This window comes from Malurus melanocephalus, unplaced genomic scaffold (assembly GCF_030028575.1).
Source record: "Malurus melanocephalus ecotype Western Australia unplaced genomic scaffold, MMel_1.1 scaffold_912, whole genome shotgun sequence".
NCBI classification, from domain to species: domain Eukaryota; kingdom Metazoa; phylum Chordata; class Aves; order Passeriformes; family Maluridae; genus Malurus; species Malurus melanocephalus.
Genome location: NW_026624144.1, coordinates 13,352 through 35,094, shown reverse-complemented (window position 1 = coordinate 35,094; position 21,743 = coordinate 13,352). Strand labels below are relative to the sequence as shown.

The 21,743-nt window shown below is 40.2% G+C and overlaps 1 protein-coding gene across 1 annotated transcript in view; it reads left to right on the top strand.

Annotated features, from left to right (window-relative positions):
- Positions 1–21,743, top strand: part of LOC130585543 (ubiquitin carboxyl-terminal hydrolase 32) — a gene marked incomplete at its 3' end in the record, with an annotated part of 52,953 nt that overhangs the window by 18,423 nt on the left and 12,787 nt on the right. The window contains exons 3-10 of the mRNA XM_057386089.1: positions 3,435–3,540; positions 4,051–4,169; positions 6,995–7,154; positions 14,631–14,762; positions 16,052–16,159; positions 16,910–17,025; positions 17,375–17,437; positions 18,962–19,045. Of these exons, the coding sequence (XP_057242072.1) occupies positions 3,435–3,540; positions 4,051–4,169; positions 6,995–7,154; positions 14,631–14,762; positions 16,052–16,159; positions 16,910–17,025; positions 17,375–17,437; positions 18,962–19,045 (888 nt within the window). The remainder of the gene's footprint in view (positions 1–3,434; positions 3,541–4,050; positions 4,170–6,994; positions 7,155–14,630; positions 14,763–16,051; positions 16,160–16,909; positions 17,026–17,374; positions 17,438–18,961; positions 19,046–21,743) is intronic.

Sequence of the window (21,743 nt, the reverse complement as noted above, 5' to 3'; positions counted from 1 at the left end):
TAAATGTATTATTTACATATTTTTTATTATTATTATTATTATTATTATTATTATTATTATTATTATTATTATTATTATTATTATTATTCCCTATTAATACCTGGCAGATGACTCTGAAGTAAACCTCAATATCCAGATGTAAATTTGGGCAATGAAAAAGTTGGGAATTTATAGGTTATTATAACAGATTTTATTTACTCCAGGCATGCACTTGCTGTTGGTTTTTCTGAGATTCCATTTGCTGTTACTTTGTTTTCTGAAGATGAATCTTTACAAGCTCTTAAAAATAAATTTGTTTATCATAAATATGTAAATGTACTGAAAAATAGCCAGAACAAAACTTGCTATGTGGATATAAATATATATCCATGTGTATACATCTAAAAAAAATAGTAGTACCAACCTGCACATGTTTAAAAATTATTTTAATTTATAGAGCTACCCCTTTCTTGAGAGAGACATCAAAATATTATTGGTAGAGAGKAAAAGCTTAGGCAGACCTTTCAAATGATATCTTGCTCCATGTCATTTCTAGTCACAGCTTCTATTTTTGGCATCCTCAGCACTGTTGACCTCAGAGGCAGCGTGCAAGGCTCCCAGTTTTATTTAGATAATGTGAGTGCTGAAGTGTGCATTGCTGCAGGTTTTACACTCTGGCTGAGTTACTTTTCCTAAGCTTAATTTTTTTTTTTCCTCTGTTTTTCCTGAGTGTTGGCAGAGGATGATACTATTTAACTTCTGTAAACACTTTGCTTTTTATGTGGGTGTTTAGGGCTTAGCAGGACAATTTGCAGTGGAAAAGGAGGGGTCTGATTTGCCCAGAGCCTAAAGCCTGACTTCAATATTAATTTTTGAGTGTTTTCTGGATGCTTTGACAGTTGGTAACCCCTAAGATAAATAAGAAATGTGTCTTTCACAGTGTATGATTGGTTTGAAATAGTGTAAAACATTGAGAATTTTATGTTATAACTTCTACTTTTATATCCCTTTTATATCAGTATTAAGGATCCAAGTTATTGATTTGGTCACAAATAGAGATTCTGGGTGATTTATATTCTGCTGGCTGATTTATATATTTTTTTTTTAAATCTGTCCTTAAAGACACAATTTTGGTGATGATTGTCTCTTTCAACAGTCATTATGGTTATAGAGCAGTTCTTGGTTTCCAGGTGGTGAAATAAAATTAATGGAAGCCTCATAATTGGTTTTTGATGGCTTCTCAYCAGAACTCATCTCAAAATTCGAGTACAAATTATGATGTACTTGTGGCATTCATACTCAGGCAGTGCAGTATCAAATCTGTGAGCTTGAAAACTGTAAATTGGGCCAAATTTGGGATTTGAGTCTGCTCACACTGTAAAAGGATGCTTTGTAATTCCTGGTTTCAGGATGGGGAGAGGCAGGCAGTCATTAGGCAGCTAAAAACCTAATTCTGAGTTTGCAGCCTTTCACTGGTTAAACAGCTYATTTGGAGCCTCAGGTTGCTGCTCTGCATGGTGTGAATTATGGTTTTTCATATGTGAGGAGTGAGAGGCCTTCAGGAATTTGTTAAAATTAAAAACTCAGGAGTTTTAAACAGGACATAAATCGGAGAACTGAAACCAGAGGAACTTGGGTCGAACAATTTGTGTGATTGTCCTGCAAATAAAATGTTTTTTAAATGTTCAGGACAGTAATGTTCTGGGAGGATCTCTTGGGAAAATGGAGTTGAAGATATTAAAAGAAAAGTGAGAGACGTGTCTGTGYTGTTAAACTGCTGGTCAGGTGGTGGGAAGCATGAGCACAGCTTTTGTTTTTTAAATCTCATTATATTCTTCAGTTGCCCGTGAAATATAATGTGTCAGGCCTAAATTTTATTTAAAAAATAAGTATGTGCCATATAATTATAGTAAATCTTACATTCTGAAATGTAAATTGCTGTGATTCTTTCTGGGTGTGGCTGTTTTAAGTAAAGCTGCAACAGCATTAAGTAATTTGGAAAATACAGAATTGCATCACATTTTGATGGTGTATGTTGTTAGATATTTTCCAAATGCCACACCAATGTGAAAAACTGTGRAGTTCCTTCCTTAGAAATGCAAACTGATGTATTCTGTGACTATTCAGTGTTTCTAAACTCTTCCCAAGGAATAATTAAGCAGCTAAACTCCAAGGAATCCCAGCTGTAATTACACCTATTAAATACTGATCCATTGGACATTATCCACAGAATTCCTTTCTCTGTTTATCCTGTGAGCAATCCTTGTGTTGAAATAATGTATAAAAGTAATATTTGCTGCTCATCTGGTATCACAGCTGAGGTAGCAGAAGTGGGTGAATATTATAGCTCCATATTTTAAAAGAAGTAATGATTGCAGTGTAATATAAAGGTAAATTACCCTACACAGGGTGAAGGTGAACACAAAATGATTCAGCATTAAAAGTGTGGAATTCAAATCCCTGCCTTGAAGCATACAATTGTTGTGTCCAAATAAAGCACAAATTCAGTTTTGATAATTCAGCCCTTCAAGCATTTGTAAGTGGATTAAAGTTTAGGAACAGAAGAGGCTGATATGAGCTCCCTGTGGAAATTTGAGCGATGCTGTGAATCGGAGTGGGATGGAAGGGAGGATCTGGGGGGTGTTTCCTGGAGAATTGGATCCTGCTGCACACTGGAAAGGGATGGAAGGAAGGAAGGATAGATGGAGGGATGGATAGGTGGATGGGTGGATGGATGGATGGATGGACAGGGAGATGATTTCTGCAGCTCACACCCCAGCACTGTCACCGTGTCTCCAGCCAGGCTGCAGGAGCAGCAGTAAATCTGGTGTCACCACTCTGGTTAGGTGTTCCCTTATCTCCTCCTGGCCACCACAGCTCTGAGTGGCTGGGCCAGGTCTAACCTTGCCATGCCCATGACTGGTTTAGTTTGGGCACTCCCAGTCCTGGCCTAATTTTGGCTTGTGGTGGAAACCACCCCTGTGCTGGTGCAGTGACTCACAGGGCTCTGGTGTTCCCCTCTCTGCTGCTGGGGATTCCTGCTGCATCCCTGTCATGTTAAACCCACAACAATCCCCTTGATGCCTTTGAGATTGTCAGAGCCCAGCCTGGAGATTTCAGCCCTGAGAAAGAAGTYTGGGGAAATAACACCACGAGCAAATCAGAAATGTCCTCACTGGAGGGTTCTACCATGGGGTTTTTATRTCATGGGGTTTTTATATTGCTGTTCATGCCCTGTACCTGTGTTTCACCAAGTAAAGGCTGTTTTATGGGTGCCAGAAGAGCTACAGAAGTGTAACAATTAATAGTTAAAGTGTGTTTAGCTGAATGTGAGATGTTGAGCATAAAATCCACATAAAGTGGAGCCTCAATATGAGCTGCTGTTTTTACTTCTGGCATCTCTGTTCTGATTAACTTCTTTATTTTTGGGTAACTTCTCTGTTTTCTTCTTCTAGGTTATCTACTGTTCATTTGGAGGAATATCCAAAGGGCTGCACTTCAATAACTTGATAGTTGGATTAGTTCTACTTACAAGAGGCAGAGAGGAGGAGAAAACAAAATGTAAGTGATGTAACTTAGTAACAAGATAGTGGATTGTGAGTGTGAAATGTGACCATTTTACAATAAAGACAKGATTTTTGGWAACATTTTTAGCTGTATTTTTYGAAATYAGGTGYGTTTTTGTTTTYCATACTCATCAAAATGAAATATTTRATAAGTCATCATGAATGTAAATGTTGGGATCCTACAGAAAGCCTGATGGTCTCTGTATGTGGGCAGAGGAAGGAGGATGGCRTTGATATTTTTCAAAACAAATGAAAGCATCTGCCTACTGACTTCTGTTGTTTTGTCTTCTCTGTTAATCTGACTTGATAATCCTCATTTTCCTTTTGATTACAATGGTAAAAGAAAAGGGACATCTTGACCTAAACSTTGTGGACCTGAAATTGGATCAACCCAAGTTTTGAGTCCTTTAGTTGTTGCACAGCCTTTGACGTTCTCAGCCAATTGTAAACTTCAAATTTGAAAAATGTTGCTGTCACAGTTATTTACACATCTCTATTTCCTCAGACATTTTCAGCCTCTTCTCTAATGAATCTGGGAGTTATGTTGTCCGTGAAGAGATGGAGAAGATGCTGCATGTGGTTGATGGGAAGGTCCCAGAGTCACTCAAGAAATGCTTCTCTGAGGTATTTCATGCAGCTTTTCTCCTGTTGCATTTACAAAAAAGCCAAGATTAGATTAAGTAGCTTCTTTTTCATACTCCTGCACGTATTGGGAACAAATTGAGCTTGTTTAAATTGGGTAAAAAGCTCAGAGATTTTTGTGTTGTGGTATTACACGTAATTTGTATTGATGTGAACAGCATTTGGTGTATAAATGCAGGCATTCTCTGTGCTCACTGTGCTGCTTGGAAAGAGATCATTTCCCAAGGGTAATCATGTTATCAGGTAAATTTAAATACTAATATTGCTGGTGGGAACTTAGTCATTAGTGTGAACGTTTTATTGCAGTCAGGGAAGAAATCTAGAACACAGRGCTGAGAGAAAGAAAATCTGCACCCAGCATTTAAAAATGCCTGGCAGCAGTGCTTGCTTAAAAAGAAGAATTTTGTATTATTGCTTTTGTATCACTGTTCCTGCCAGGAGCTACAACATTTAATTATGCTTTAGGCTGTTTGAGAGATAAAATCTTTATGGAGCTCACTGAAGTCCTCCTCTGAACCAGGGCATTGGTGCTTCTGTGTGTTCATAGATGATTCTTGGCCTCCAGGGATCCTGATGAATTGTCAGGRGTTTTTGCTTGGTTGGTTATCAGAGGAGTAAGATCAGCAAAATGGAGACATCACTATACATTCCACTGGCAAATGGATTGGCCAGATTGACTGGAAGCTTTATTTGTGGCTATCAGGTTTCTTAACCAGCTCTGATTTTATTGTTGTGTGCTGGAGATAAYTCTGGTTGTGGGCATTGCCTGAGCCAGGCTCTGATGTGGCCCTGGTGTCCTGTTGGCTTTGGAGCAGTGATTGCATTCCTGGCTGAAATCATAAATCCTGTGTCCACTGCAGCTTCTGGAGCTGACCCCCAGTGCCATTTCCTATTTATAATTTCCCATCAGTGTGGGGTGATGAATTGTACCCTACAAGTTAATTGCKTGCTGTCCAAGAAATCCAGAAATACTTTATGAAGACTTGCAGGAAGATGAGTATCAATCAGAGCATTTTCCTGTTCAAGAAAATGCTGCATATTGATTTTTCTTTTAAAATGAAAATAGTGTAATAACCCACTCAGCAGGATTTACTGGGCTCTTAATCATCCAYGGTCATTGCTGGAGAGGGAGAAAGTTTAATGTTCCTGCTGTGGGCCTTCCTGCCTGCCTTATGGAGGATGGCTTGGATTGCAAGGATGATGTTTATAGGTACTTCTGTTCATCAGAATTATTGCATGTACTCAGCTAGAAACAGAAGCTTTAGAATGAATCTGAGTTTTCCTTTTGTTTTGAAACACAGGGAAAAAATTCAGTGATGTCTGCATTGCTCGAGTTCCGTCGTAGCTCAGCTGCAAATATTGCTTCAAGTGCTTTTTTCTTCCTGTCCAAAGCTTTTCTGTCCCTTTTCATTGTCATTCCAGGAAAAATTGGAGCAATTGGAATTTTAATGACACAGCTCTTGTTGCTTTTGCAAAGAGCAGTGCAAAGAGTAGAGGGAAAGGGTAGAATGAGCAGAGAGTTTCTTGATCCAAACTGTTGAAAAAATGAAAGAATAAGAAATAAAAGTGAGGAAGGTGAGGCCTGGCACAGTGTCCAGAGCAGCTGTGGCTGCACCATCCCTGGAATTGTCCAAGGACAGTTTGGACAGGGATTGGAGCACCCTGGGACAGTGGAAGGTGTCCCTGCCCATGGCAGGGGTGGCAYTGGATGGGCTTTGATGTCCCTTCCAACCCAAACCATTCTGTGATTTGTTGGATAAAATATGAAACTCTTTAGCCTAGAAAAAGAGGCATAAAAAGAATGAGTATYTGGAACTGAAACAATCCCCTTACAATGGGAATAGGAAGCAAATGTTTTAGCAGTGCTGGTGATTAACCATTGGAGCAGCCTGGCAAAGGGAATACAGTGAATTTTCAATTTTCTGCACTTGGCAGTTGCAGATAGTTCGTGGCCAAATGCAAATGGTTGGATTCTGTAGAGATGTAATTCAGTGAAGTTTAATGGTCTGTGATATGAGGGGAGTTTAAATAATCAATGACTTGAAACCTCTTCCACTTTGCAGACCCCTGTTTATTTCCCCTGGAGATGACAATCTCCATATAATGAGTTTGTCTACTGATAATGGCTTTGCTTTTATTTGAGGTAGTTTTGTAGGTCCTGTAGAAATTAGTCTGCTGATCCCTATGGTTTCATGGCCACAGCTTGGCAAGGATTCAACTAAATCCTGGTTTAAACAGCACTAAAATTCTGTGAGTGTGTGGTTTTTATGTATTCCTGAGCAGGAAGCTCCATTGGTCCCTCCAGTGAGAAGATCCTGGGAATGTCATGRCAGAAAAGTCCACATGTTCCTGCAGTGATTAATCCCAGCATTAGTTATTCCCAAATCTGATTTTTCTCAGTTGTTTGTGTACCTGCACAGATAGAACAGGATGTTTGTGATTTTATAGCACCTGTTATTTAGCTCAGCAGAGCTGGTATCTATAATAATGCATTTAAATTCATCCAAATAACCTCTGCTATTTTGAATTGTAAGTAACCATTTTTCTTTTCATCCCTTTAACCTGAGGTTCAGGGTAAATGAGTTTCCAAAGGCCACATTGAGTAGGTGGCAGAGAGAACTGAGAGTTAATTTCCCTCCCATTGCTGTTTCAAAAGGAAAGAGAAAAACAGGCATGGCTCCAAGCAGAAAAATTACATTAGCACTTATTTTTCTAGGAGATTGTCCCAATTTTTGTTCCTACAGCTGGATGGTTCCTGTTTACTGGCAGTGACAAAAACAGCTCCCATTTTCTGGTTTTCCTCRCAGGGAGAGAAGGTGAATTACGAGAAGTTCAGGGTTTGGCTGCTGCACAACAAAGACGCCTTCACCTTCTCACGGTGGCTGCTCTCAGGAGGGGTGTATGTGACCCTGACAGATGACAGTGACACCCCCACCTTCTACCAGACCCTGGCTGGAGTCACACACTGTGAGTAAAGGTGTTTCTGAAAAAAAAACCTGCCAGAGCTCACAGGCAAAATAGCTGTGCATCGAATCTCCCTGCTCCTCTGTATTCAGTTCAGTGAGACAAATTCCWTCTCTGAGCTCATTTGTTCTCTGCTTTTTGTGCTGTGATGTAAAATATTCTCATGTACAAGCACACTGGGTTGTTTTTTTTTAAGAGATAATAATGCTGAGGCTCCAACACTTCTATAGAAGTTTGCAACCCGAAAAGCTTAAAAAAAAGTATCTTCCAAAGTGGTTGGCTGGTGACATTGGGTTTATTTTTGGTCTTTATAGAGGGTTGTAAAACTACTGAGAAACTACTGAGAGCATTGAGAAAATAATATTTGTTTCAAAAATAATATTTGTTTCAAAAATTAGTGTTACCTCTTAGTTTTTATTTTTTAAATTTTTTATTCCTGGCATGTGGTAGAGTCAGGGAAGTGAATTAACTAAAGAGAAGCATCTTCAGGATTTGGGTTTGGGAATTGTCTCTGAAGAACAAGTGCTGCCTTGTGTCTGAGTTAATGTAAGAGAAGGAACAGCTGGTTTTTAAATTAAACCTGAACCCAAAAGGCTGATAAATGACACTTGATGCAGCAGAGTGATGCAAACATCCATTCCAGTAAAGCACCTGAGGCTCCCTGGGAGAAGGGAGTTGGTTGTGGAGCTGTCAGGGYTTTGAGCAATCTGCTTGTGCTTTATGTACTCTGTGGATTTTCCTCCCTGGTGCCTAATCCTCTGATGGGTGGGTTTTTAGAATAAAGCAACACACCCTGGTTTTCCTCTTGGTTTTAAATGTGGGCATCAAAACTGTTTTCTGACCATCTGAAATGAAAATGCATCATTGAGTCAGGAGTTTCTGAGCAGGTAATTTATTTGCATTACATGAGAGGCTGCAGTACCCATTGAGGTTACAGAAAACCACTSAATATTCTCAGTCTGATAGAAAAGGTAGAGAAAGAAGTGTGTGAAAAAAAATCCCGACCTTCTGAGGGTTCTGGAGTTCAGCACTGGGAAAGATCTTGAATCATACTGAGATCTGTTCTTTTTTTGTGCTTTGAAATTGAAACTTTCAGAACAGTTTTTACTGAGCTTTTCACAGAAAGTTTGTTTATACTGAAACTGAGGTTTGGAATTTAAAAAAAAAACCATTTAAATTTAACAGCTACTGTTTTAATAGATTTTATTTTGTATTTAATGTTGTTCTCACTTCTGGTTTTGATATTGCTGTCACTGTTACCATTGTGTCAGAGCTGGGATTGAGCTTTTCAGAGTATTCCAGAAATCCACGTAGGTGACATGAGGTGATTGTCCACAAATTTGGAAAGCTCATGTGACAGTTACGTTTGGACCTCTAGAGAAACTTAAATTTTCCTGAATTCCCTTGTGATTTACAACAGTGTAGGAATCTCATCCAACAGATGCAAAACTAAGGAAAATGTAAGTGCTTGAGCACTTGGAAATAATTTCAGCCTAATCAGGTCACTCCAAAGAGTCAGAAATCCAGTACAGAAGTATTTTTAACCCAGCTGAATGTGTAAAACAGTGAGAGCTGTTGTGACAGTTCCTTTGCTCTAAATGAAGRCTTGTTCTTCATATTTTTCCCAGGAGAATGGTTGCCTTTGGGAAGGAGCAGGAAGTGAGATAATGTTTGGTAAACTGAGGCAAACGCCACAAGCAGAACACACAGAGAGAGGAAAAGGTTTTCACTTTGTTCTGCTGTAAAAGGCAAAGTTTTCTTTTGTAAAATGCAAGGTTTTCACTTGGTTTTGCTGTAAAATAATTTGTGACCCWTGCAGGTGCAATCAGGGATTTCTCATTCCCACTGATCTCCCCCTTTCCCAGCACCTCTGTGCTTCCCATCCAATCCTTGGACAATGTCAGAGCCCTGAAAAATAGCAATAAAATCAGGAAAAGTTCTTCCCATTGATGTATAAACAGCCCCCATTTCTCTGCAAAGCATCAGTGACTCCATTTCAATCTGCTTAATGAGCCAGCCTATCAGGGAGACAAAGGAATACTAATTTTTCATTTGTAAATAACATTTGTTTTGGTGTGCAGATGACTTTAATTACATTTCTCAACACATAATTARAAATGATATTTTAAAGTTACAGGAAGTTGCACACATTTGATGCTTTTAATCAAATTTTGTTCCGTTTCACTTAAATCAGAAATATGAATAATTTTATTTGAAAGCTGCCTAAATAAGTCAARTCTCCTTTGGACCTTTGCTCCTAAAAATAAACAATTTCAGGGATATGAGGACTGAAAGCAGACCTGAGGACTGACCAATTAGCAGTAGTTTGGATATTTTCAGTTTTGTAGTACGGTCATACACATTTAAATTTATTTTATATATATATCTTTTGAAGCCATCACATTGAACAGCAGTCTGGTGGAGCTTTTAAATCCCACACTTCTGTCTCACTGACTCAGGGGACACCTCACTGATTTCCTTCATTTAGCTGGAAATATTTTTTCTGCTGGAACATGGGTGCTGGTTGCCTTTTTTGTGTCATTTTGCTGTGACTCAGTGTCATSTAATGGGCTTAGATACTCAGGTTTTCAGCCTTTTCCACAGGGAAAATAATTCCATTCATCAGAGGGCTTGCTGKTTTTGAGCTGACAGAATGTTTAATTTGTACTTCTTTGTCACCCAGTTCTTGTGTCACCGAGTTCTGATTAAATAACACCCAAATTCTCCTTTGAACAGAAGAGACTCTTCTCTGTTGTCAGAAAAATTCATCCTGTTCCTTCTGCCACCTCTCACCTGCTGAGGTGCAGTTATGACTGCAATCAGGGTAAATAATTCTATTTTAGAATATACATTTATCATTCATTTAATACAATAAATGAGAGAAGCCCTGAGTAACCAGGCAGGATGGTTGAAACAGAGGAGGAAATTTTTGAAGTAAAATTGAAGCTGAATGTTGTGGAAGGAACAATTTGTGCCAGAGCTGGGTTTGTCAGTCTGGAGGGTTTTGTGGGAGGYTGGAAGGGAAGGGAAATGAGGGGATCCCTTCTCTTGGCTGCCATAAAATCTGTCTGGGTGTGAAATTCTGCAGCGTGGCCACTCCAGCTGGGGCACACTCTGAGAACAGAGATGTGTGGAATCCACCAGGAGAAAATTGTGAAGATTTTGGCTTTATCAAAGTCTCTTTTAAGGGCACATTTCATTCTGTGCTGCTTTTCCCAGGCATGGACACCTTCCCAAGCTGTGCTGTTCACACCTCCTTGTTCCCACCTTGAGGTTCTCTAATCCATATTCTGCTGGATAAACACCTGCACAGCCATGTCTGACACACACAAGGACCTCTCTTAGTCAAAGTTCAAATATTCCCTTCCCTGAGTGCTTGTTTTTAATTAGGAAAAACAGAAAGATGAAAGTCTTGACARCAGCCCAGGCCAATAAGTAAAAGCCTCGGTGTCACTTAATCTGTATTTTGCCACTTGTTATCCTCTTAGTTCCCAGGCTATTTTAYGTCCTGCAAAGCAGCTCTCGCTCCTCAGGTCCCAGAATCTTCTGGGGGGTTAATTTAAAAGCCACAAACGAGAGTTTGGAGTCAGAAGCAGTATTTGGTGTCAGTTTTTTGGTCTCCTGCCTGGCCATGAAGAGCTCTTGGTGCCAGCAGAGCCTGGGGTCTGCCTGGAGGTGAACAGGGAGAGGATCCAAGGCTTGGTAAAATGTTGGGAATATGGTATGTTTCTGCTGCTGTGAACCAGAGAGGATTGTCCCCATAGGTGGGTAAATATTCAGCTTYTGTTATGGATTGGAATATTTGGTCATAGAAAGAATTGTAATAAGCAGTGGATGAAATGAAAATGTGCTTTTAGATTTTTCTAAGGCAAAAAATTTCTTTATGCATGAATTGCTATCCATGGAATATTTTAGAAGGTAATTTTGTGGCAATGGCATTAAAATGTAGGATGGGGGTTCAGTGTTTATCACTGCCATGCACCTGCCTGTTGATCAAATTGGCAGCAGGTTCTAAATTAACTCTTTCTTAGTAGTTTAAGATGATATTTTGACTGAAAATGTTTATTTGTTCTTCCTTTACAATAAGAAGACTGCACTTCAATACTTACAATCATCTCTGAGATTATATTAGTTACTTATTAGAGAACTGTACCRAAAAATCTATTCATAATTTTACAAATCTGAAAGTTTTTCATATTTCTGGTGGRCAAGTGATGAGGGAGACATAAATCAGCATGTGGTAGTAAACTGGTTAAATTTYACAGGTGTATCATATGTCCACGTGACCTCAAATAATCACATCATAGTTAATTACCAAAATGAATAATTACTTGGCCTAAAAAGCCTGTCTGTTCTGAGAATTTTTTCCTGTATTGTGTAAGGTGCATAATTTTAAGTAATCTGAATGAAAGCCCAGTTTACTTTGATGTGATTTGAACAGACATTAGGGAAAAAAGTTGAAATTATGACAAGAGAAAATCCTTTTCCTTTACAAAAGCTCTGTAGAAAGTGGTGTTTTTTCACGCCTGTTGATGTGTTTTGGTATTAAGTGCAGTGTGCTTTACCATGCTTCATTTAACTTCAGTAACAAATATGATTATCTKTATAATCACAAATTGCCAGAGATTCCTTTCCATTTGCACTTCTGGAGGAATAGACAGTGCACTGCATATCCYGAGACTGATTTACAAGATTATGTGCAGAAAAATCACTCAGGAGAAATCAAATTAYGCAACAGCTGCTGCTCAGCTGCAGTTAAACTTCCCCGTGCTGCAATCCTGTAAATCCTGCTCCCTGTTATTCACTGGAACTGCTGACAATTTGTTACAACTGTGAACGAGAAATATTCTTTTGTCACATTCTTACTCGTGTTTAACCTGATTTGTGTGAGGCTAATCAGTGCTAAGAATGTTATTTACTGTTTGGTTTTACTTTCTGAAGTGTTTGGCTCTTGTGCAGAAAGCTAAAAAAAAAATGTAACACTTTTGTGCTAATACTTACCAGYTATTCTTTAAAAGGTAATTATTTGAAAATTCTGTATCTTTTAAATGACCATGACAATTCAACCACTATGGACAGAAATTCAGGCAAGATTATTTCTGATCATCTCTTTTCTGAGATTAAATAATAAAAAACAGCGGAGTTACCACTGTAAGACATCTGTGAAGTACAATTTAAGAAATCAGAATACAGCTGACTTCTATTATAGATATCTGGGAAAGGTTCTCTGGTTAAATAAAACATTCTTTCAATTCTTAATTACTGAAGATAAATATTGCACCTGCCAGGGGAAGGTTTCTGCAGGTTTACCCTTCAGTGAGGACAGTTGGAGTTCCCTGCTGGGTTTGGAATATTTGAGTGTTGCATCACTTGAAGAGTGAAGTGCAGCTCACACATTTGTTATTCTCCCTTTTTACAGAGGTGGATTAAAAGGAAGCAAARTGATTTCCATGGTCATGCACAAGAGAACATAAATAATGCTTTTTGTGTTTGCTAACGAGAGCAGTAACGTGGAAGTGCAATTCCTGTAAATGGCAGCACAAGCTCCCCTCTCCCATTGTTGGGAAGGGGGAGAGCYCTGGGATTCTCCTTGTGGGCTTTCATATGTGGATATTTCCATGTGCTGATCTTCAGAGATGAATCCTCTGTTCCTTTTTCTTGATTTCTAGAAGAAGAATATTCCTGGATAAATTAAGATTACTGCTTCCTCACGTATTGGGGACAGACTTTTAGTGGAACCTGTAGGGTAGGACATGGGGTGAGGGGTTTAAAGGAGGAGTAGATGTGAGGGGTTTAAAGGAGGAGTAGATATGAGGGGTTTAAAGGAGGAGTAGATGTGAGGGAGAAGGTTTTTGTGGATTTTGAGGATTCTCCATCCCTGGAAATATTCCAGGCTAGGCTGGTTGGAGCAGCTTGGTCCCATGGGAAGTGTCCATGGGGGAGGTTGGTCTGGGTGACCTCTGAAGGTCCCTTCCAACCCAAAGGACTTTGTGATTATGAAGACCCAGAGCCAGGGAGTGGCAAAACAGCGGGGAATGAGGGCAGAGAAAAAAAGGGAATGAGTTTTGTTTGTGGATCAGCTCCTGTCTCAAGGAGCTGGGAATGTTTCCTGAGGAGCTGGGGCTGTCACCTCTGTCACTGCACTGAAGGCACAGAGGAAGGGGACATTTGTCACTGATGTCACTTTTCCAGCTGGGCTGCCTAAAAACACCTCCCAGGAAAATGCAAACCCCTTCCATTCCTCCAACTCTGGATATTTGATTCCGATTTTTCTGCTGCTGAGGGCAGGGAGTTGTGTAAGTTTTGGTGCATCAGATGATGTTCCTGCTGGGCAGTTACAACTGCTTCATGCTCACTGCACGTTACCTAAGTTACTATTTTAAGTAAATTACTGCCACTAATGACAGAAACGGAGAAAGAAATCAATAAAATTTCAATTTGACACAGAACTTTTGAGGCGGAGCCCTTCTGTTCTTAAGCCTTCYAGGATTATTATTGTTTCTGTGGACTAAACCAGGCCAAATAGCTCAAGTTAAACCTATTAGAAAACTGGCGTGGATTTAAAGGCTCAGAACCATCTGGGAATGAGATCACACGGAGTGGTTCTTAATATAGACAGCTTTGTCATTCCAGATCTATTTGAGACCCAATTAATTGGCACTGACCTAAAGCACTGTTGTGACACACTTGCATATGTAAAAAGGTTCAAAGTATTGTTGGGCACAAACCTAATCTTGTTATATATATATTGAATTTCAAGGATAAAGCATGGGGAGAGCAGCATTTGTACAGAATGTTTGGAAGGAAAACATAAGTTTGGCTGTTTTTATCTATCCTCATTTAGCACCTTGGTTGATTTATTGGGTTTGATGGGGTTTTTTTTCCCCCCTCTTTAAATTGCCTTTTAAGTTTCTCTGCATAAAGTRTTTTGTAGGTTTGTGTAACCACTCCCCTGTGTTGATTGGGATTGTAAGTAATTCTAGAGTATAAATAATGAACTGAAATAAACTATTTTTTATATGGGAAAAAAAGTGCTGAGACACAATGTTTAAATGCCACATTAAAATTTCGCCTTATTACTGTATCAAAAAGCTAAAAATTTCAAATAGGAGTTTTTCAAGGGCAGCCAAGTACTACATAATTTTTTTCCATAAAAGATCTGGGATTTTTTTTTTTTTTTAATGCTGCTTTACATCTTTTTTGAGGATTTAAATACTGAATACTTAGGGGGAAAAAAGACACTGCACATATAATCTGCCTGTTGAAATCACCATGAAGAAATAGGTGAAAAATGAAAAAAATAGGTGAGAAATTAAGAAATAGGTGATAAATGAAGAGGTTATAAGTGGGAAAAATTAATTTCTGTGTTTCTACACACTTGTGCYGATGTTATTGATGTGAACTCCTGGATGGCAAATGGTTAAGATGATTCTGTGGACAAAGAAGGTTAATTTTGTTTTCTTTTTGTTGATTGCACAGTGGAAGAATCCGACATCATCGACCTGGAGAAGCGATACTGGCTGCTGAAAGCTCAATCGAGAACTGGACGCTTCGATTTAGAAACATTTGCCCCCTTAGTGTCCCCTCCCATCCACCCATCTCTGAGTGAAGGTATGGAATGAACAGCTCTGGTGCCACAAAAAAAAGTCGTGGCTTTCAAAGTGCCTGCTCTGAAATGGCCTTAAAACTTGAGGGACAGAATTGTTTCACTGAGTTCTGAAAAATGGGAAAAGATGCTCAAGAAATCTCTATTTGTTGGGAAGTCTGGGGTGCTGGAGGATGTGTTGCATTCTTATCAGTTGGCAGGAAAAATATCAGATTTTATTAAAAAGTTACCCTGTAGTTGCTTAAAATGTTTTCTTAAGATGCTGTGATGACAAGATAAACTGCTGGCCCTGAATGAGAGAAAATTGACAATTTTAAACTGAAAAATGGGAGTTTCATCTATTAAAAGGCAGCTCAGTGWGCAAGTCAGCTGTGATATCATGCAGCCAATACAACACCCTTCCCTAACTGAGTAAATTAAGGAAGATTTTATTCAGGAGACTCACTCAGGGGATTTGTAGATTGTTATTTTTGCTGACAACCCAACTGGTCTGTCCAGTTGGAGCYGCTCTGGTTCTACCTGGAGGCTGCAGTTGTCTCATTGCCATTTGGACATTCCACTTGCACAGGTCTGCAGCCCTGAATTGACAATTTTGTTATTATAAAATTATTATATTTTGTTATTACTGCAACCAGTAAATGGTTGCATTTACTGACAAGTTGCAGCAGTAAGGAGCAAATGGGAAATTCATCTGCAATGGTAAAAAAATCAGAATTTATGTCCAATTCTGCAGGGATATATCCCCACATCCTTTTGTTCCTGAGTGTGTTTGATCTACTCAGTGATTTAAATTTACACAGCTGCTGTGGAGAAACTTGAATGGTTTCTGGTCATTCTTTGCCTTCTGTGGAATAAAAAAAAAAAAAAATAAGATGGGATAAATAATGCTGAATGATTGGAACTCTGAAATACTTTGGAGGCTGATAACTACAGCTCCTAACTCAGGGCCAAATTTGCAGTAGAATTTGGTGATTTCCATGGGAATTTCTCTCAGGCACGTTGGAAATTCTGTCCATACTGGTTTAGAGYCTCTAAATCAGTCATTACAAGAAGGGTGTGAGAATCAGGCATCAGTTTGGAATTTGTGATTCCCTCCCCACCCCTTGGCTGCATCAGCCATYCTTGAGAGCTGTAACTCACCTTTAAACACTCTCAGCAGTTCTTAATTCCCTTTCTCACACTTGAGAAGAATAAATGACAGGTATTTATAGCTCTCCTTGCCCATGTTCCCCTGGTGGAGGTGCAGGGGGGGTCTGTCAGGTGCTGTAACAGGAGATGCTTTTGTGGTTTGCAGGTTTGTTTAATGCTTTTGATGAAAACCGAGACAATCACATAGATTTTAAAGAAATTTCCTGTGGGCTCTCAGCATGTTGCAGGGGACCCTTGGCAGAGAGACAGAAGTGTAAGTATGCAAAATGTTAACTCTTGATTTGGGAGGAATTTTTCAGTTGGAGCAATGAGGTTTAGTTGTTTTCACCTTTTAAGATTTTTTTTCCCACTGGACAAATGCGTGTCTGTGAAAGGTGATTTCAGAAGTTAAAAAAAAAAAAACTTTAAATATCGAGGTTTCCTTTTCTAAAGGATGATTAAACCTAAATCTRTGTATTTTACAGCTTATCAGTAGTTCCATTTAAATTATCTAACTGGGAAAAACTACATTCAGAAGTCATTTTGCAGCGTTCTGCATTTTGATGCAGAAGTGTGTATCTCAATATAGAAAGTGTGAGCACTCATTCATTATCTGTAATAGAAAACAAATGTCCTATTTGATTGTCTTGTGGTGAATAGCATGTTGTGGCTTCTCACTGCCCAGTTCCCAGCTGGCTCCCTGCAAGGTTCCTGTGTTTTCAAACACTTTTTGTTCCCTATTTCTCCAAAACCATATTGTTGCAAMCTCACGAGCTGTAATTCCCTGGAAATTTCTGGATGCACATCTGTTCCCTGCTATGTCCCATYGGCAAACCCAGCAGAGGATTGCAGGAATCTGGATTTATGGGATGCAGCTGCTCCATTTCCTCACCTCCCCACGTGCATCACAACTGTCAGCACTAAATCAGCTGCTTGGGACTCTGCAGGCTTAGGGGCTGCAAGGAATGAAGGAAAAGATTTGTGGGGTGCTTCTAACAGCAAAATCATTCCTTTTTCCCCTCAGTTTGCTTCAAGGTGTTTGACGTGGACCGGGATGGGATCTTGTCTCGCACCGAGCTCAAGGACATGGTGGTGGCACTTTTAGAGGTGTGGAAAGACAACAGGACGGATAAAATCCCTGTGAGTTGTGTTTTGGGTTGATTCCCTGCTCTTTCCTGGGTTCTGCTGCCAGAGGAGGGATGGGCAGGGTGGTGGGACAGGGCTCAGTGAGGTACAGACTGCTCTGAACCCCTCAGCATGGGGACAAAGCTGTCCCTTGCCTTGAAAAGCTGTGACCTACCCAAAGCTCAAGGCTTAATCTGGAATGTCACTTCTTTATATAAAAAAAAGTATAAACCCCCAACTTTTCAATCTGAGCATCCTTAGTTTGAATTACTGACAGTTTCCAGCATTTCTTCCAGTCACGTTTTTATTCTGAACACACTCTGCTGGTAGATTTTAACTCTGTTTTCTGATCCTTTTGTTGAAGGAGTTGGACATGAGTTTGTCTGAAATCGTAGAAGATATTTTACATATGCATGATAACACAAAGGTAGGAATKTGCTGTTCTTTCCTTGTCATTTTTATACCCCAGGATCTTCAGTTTATTTATAAGGAAATAAAGCCTTGTGCTTTCTTTAGAGCATAGATGTGTCAATAAAAGAATCTTTTTCAAGGAATGTCAGTTTTCCGTTAAAATTTACCACGTTGTTGTGTGAAAGAAAGAACATGTTTGAATTTTATAAGCCATTTAAATACATGAAGCTAAACCCAAAATGCATAACCAGATGAAATTAATTGGAAGCCTGTGGTGTTTGCARGGCTTTGCTGTGCATAACTAACACCAGTTTTAAATCTGATGCTTGACTTCTGTTCTTTGTTCTCTGTTAAAATTGATTTTATGAAGAAGAGAGAGTGCATAAGTTTATCTTATATTTTATGCAATGGCAAGACACATTATCCTCCTGTGGAGGCATCTGTCATGACACAACAAAAAGTTGTGGTAATTTATATTATGCTTTAGATTTAACTGGGTGTAAATCTGTAATTATATCCTTGTTCTTTGGAAATTCGAAGATATCCACAATATTGTGGAAGTTGCTTCCATTAKTTCATCCTTTGCTTCACTAATTGGGAAGTGTCTGGAAACGATAAATAATTTATGAAAAACKATAAAGAATGTCTAGAAATGCTTAATTACTTGTTTGAATAGTTGTCTTGCCTTCTTCTACTCCAGCAAAGTGGTGGGCAAATACTTTATTGCARTTCTTTAATTGCCAAAGCTGTGGAAAATGTGGCTTCTCTCTGAGGTTTTTATTGTTTGGCTTCTTTAAAAAAAGGGCACTTTATAAGCAAGTGTACAGTTTTGATTCCACAAAGAGTTAAAAAAGAAGACTTCATCCTTCAGAATATTTTTTTAGTTGCATCATCAGTGTAGTGCTGGAAGGAGCTGATGGTGCAGTAATTACATAAATTATTTAACCTCTTTTCATGTGTTAGCTTTGACCTGGGTGATCTCTGGAGAAAATGGTCTGTGAGGAGAGGCACAATAACTGCCAGTGCTGTAAAATTGGCCATGAGTTATATTGCCTGATAAAAAAATCAGATGGAGCCYTTCACTGAGCTGAAGGTCCCTCTGACATGGTCGCTGTTACACCACCCTGATTTGGCARGTGATTGAGAATTAATGGGATTTGTGGTGTTAGGTGAGATCACAAGGCCTTGGGGATCCAAACTGGTTTTTTCCTGACCCTCAGAGGAAGATGATGGGTTGGGAAAGGATGCAGAATGGACATTGGATGTGAGTGATGGAGAGGAGGAGCAGAAGTTCCATGCTGAGCATGGTTCACCCTCTCCACTCCCAAAGCCTTTTCCTTCTCTAGATTACCTGTGTTATGCTAAAACTGGATTTTTTTTCTTTCATTGGATCAAATTTTATTTAAAAGTAGTAGATGTCAATTTTAATGAAATCCCTGGTTTTGTTGTATCTTCTATGAAACATGCAATGACCATTTCACCAGAACCAACTTCACATTCTGATGGATTTTCCTTCCCCTTTCCTCCTCCTCCCTCACAGCTGGGCCACCTCACTCTGGAGGACTACCAGATATGGAGTGTGAAGAGTGCTCTTGCCAACGAGTTCCTAAATCTGCTTTTCCAGGTATGTCTAGAGGAATCCCAAGGTTGGAATTGTCAGCAATGACCTGCTGAGCTGTTTGAATGGCCCCAACTGCAGCAGCAGCAACTGCGTGCACAGGCTGGGGCTGCACAGGACGGGATGAAGCTCTGCAGCTCTGGTGTCTTGGCAGAGGGGTTTTCTCTCTGATTCCTGGGAGGGAATGGGGTTCTGTAGCTCTGGTGCCTTGGTAGAAGGGTTTTCTCTCTTGTGTCTGGGAAGGGATGAGGCTCTGCAGCTCTGAGTACCTTGGCAGAAGGGTTTTCTCTTGTTCCTAGGAGGGGATGTGGTTCTGTCAAGGCTCAGTTCTGGTGCCTTGGCAGAGGGGTTTTCTCTCTTGTTCCTGAGTGGGGATGGAGCTCTGCAGCTCTGGTGCCTTGGCAGAAGGGTTTTTGATTGTTGTTCCTCAGAGGGAATGTGGCTCTGCAGCTCTGGTGCCTTGGCCAGAAGGGTTTTCTCTCTTTTTCCTGAGAGGGAATGGGGTTCTGCAACTCTGGCTGCCTTGACCAGAAGGGTTTTCTCTCTGATTCTTGCTCCTGGGAGGGGATGGGGCTCTGCAGCTCTGGCTGCCTTGGCAGAAGGGTTTTCTCTCTTGTTCCTGGGAGGGGATGGGGCTCTGCAGCTCTGGTGCCTGGGCAGAGGTGTTTTCTGTCTTGTTCCTGGGTAGGAATGGAGCTCTGCAGCTCTGGGTGCTTTGGCAGAACAGTTTTCCCTTTGATTGCTGTACCTGAGAGGGGATGTGACTCTGCAGCTCTGGTGTCTTGGCAGAAGGGTTTTCTCTCTTGTCCCTGAATGGGGATGTGGCCCTGGCAGAAGGGTTTTCTCTCTGATTTTTGCTCCTGGGAGGGAATGGGGCTCTGCAGCTCTGGCTGCCTTGGTGGAAGGGTTTTCTGTCTTGTTCCTGGGTGGGGATGGGGCTCTGCAGCTCTGGGTGCCTTGGCAGAAGGGTTTTCTCTCTTGTTCCTGGGAGGGGATGGGGCTCTGCCTTGGCAGAAGGGTTTTTGATTGTTGTTCCTGAGTGGGAATGTGGCTCTGCAGCTCTGTTGCCTTGACCAGAAGGGTTTTTCTCTGATTCTTGTTCTTGAGTGGGGATGGGGCTCTGCAGTTCTGGCTGCCTTGGGAGAAGGGTTTTCTCTCTCATTCTTGCCCCTGGAAGGGGATGTGGCTCTGTAGCTCTGGGTGCCCTGGCAGAATAATTTTCTCTTTGGTTGTTGCTCCTTGGAGCACGTGGAGATGCCTAAAGCCTCATCTGTTCACCAGAACCTGGTGCACTGCTCAGAAAAGGAGCAGAAATTCCAAGTGTAGCAGCAGTTTTGTTTTCCATTAGACAAAGGCTGTGTTTGGTACGGGTTTTGTGACAAATCTTTGCCAAGAAAATGACCCAGGGAGTGAGAAAAAGCTCTGATTCTTTCCRTTTCTGTTTTACAACCAGTTTCCCTTTCCATTTTCTGTCATGGCCCTCTAAGGTAGCTCTCATTGCTTCCTTAATGAAGCAGTGCTTGAAAGCTGGGATATCCTATCACTGCTCACTTGCAGAAAGCTGAGGATTAAGTATGTGCTGAATTGGGTTTTAATTGAGCTTGAATTGGATTTTTCTAAATCCTTGAAAGCCATTTTTTAGCTCTGGCTCACTTTGTGCAGACAATAACCCTCCAAGAGTATTTTCATGCAGTTTGTTCCTTACCTGTTTGTTGGAGAGGTTGGTACTTGGAGTTTAAATTATAATGATAATAATCCTAATTGGCCTGTGACTGCTTTATAAATTGCATTTTGAAGAATATTTTCCCAAGAGCCTCAGGGTGACTGAGTGAGAGTATCCTGAGGTCACCAGCTACACCACAGCTGGAAAGAATAACACCACAAACTTCTTCAAATTCATTTTATCTCTAATTACACCAGGTTTTGCTTACATTGCAATCTTCTCAAGAAGGGCTGTCTTTATTTTTGGCCTGTCTAGCATCAAATATCCCCTCATAACTAAATATTGATGAACTAACAAATATCTCTGCAATCTTGACAAAGAATGAATGAAGATGTAATAAATCTGTCTTAATGCTGATTACACACCAACAGTGTTGCACATTGCTCATTGGAAGTCTCATTTACAATATTTTTTTTTCCTCCTGGCAGAGCTGCTGTATTTTCATTTTAGATTTTAAWTTTTTTTTAATAACTTTATCATGGGAGGCACAGGGCAGAGTTTGCCATTGATTTATCTGGGCATTTATTTTGGGGTGTCATGTGCCTCATCTGCAGACAGAAAAGCCAAATATTCTGAGTGGAAAGCTTGTCAACAAATGGGTTTGTTTGCAAAGGGGTGAGTTTATCTGAAGAAATCTCATTTTAGCTCAATGCTGAACCCAAATTTAAAAAGAAACACCAGACCCAGCTGTGTTGTGTGTGCTGGAAAATCTTTTGCTTCCCCCTGGCTAATGGTCTTTGTTTCATTCAGAATGTGCAATGGTCTCTCTCTCTGTAATATAAATTTAAATAARACATCTTAGCAGTGATTAGAAATCTCCAGCTGAGATACAAATTGATGGCCTCAGAAGAGAAATCAGGGAAAGGTTGTAAATCATGGAGTGAGCAGCAAAACCATCTGGGAGAGCTGAGAGCTGACCCTGCTCCCTGCAAGGTTCCTGTGGAGCCCTTCCCTCCTCACTCCCTGTCCAGCTTTACTGGG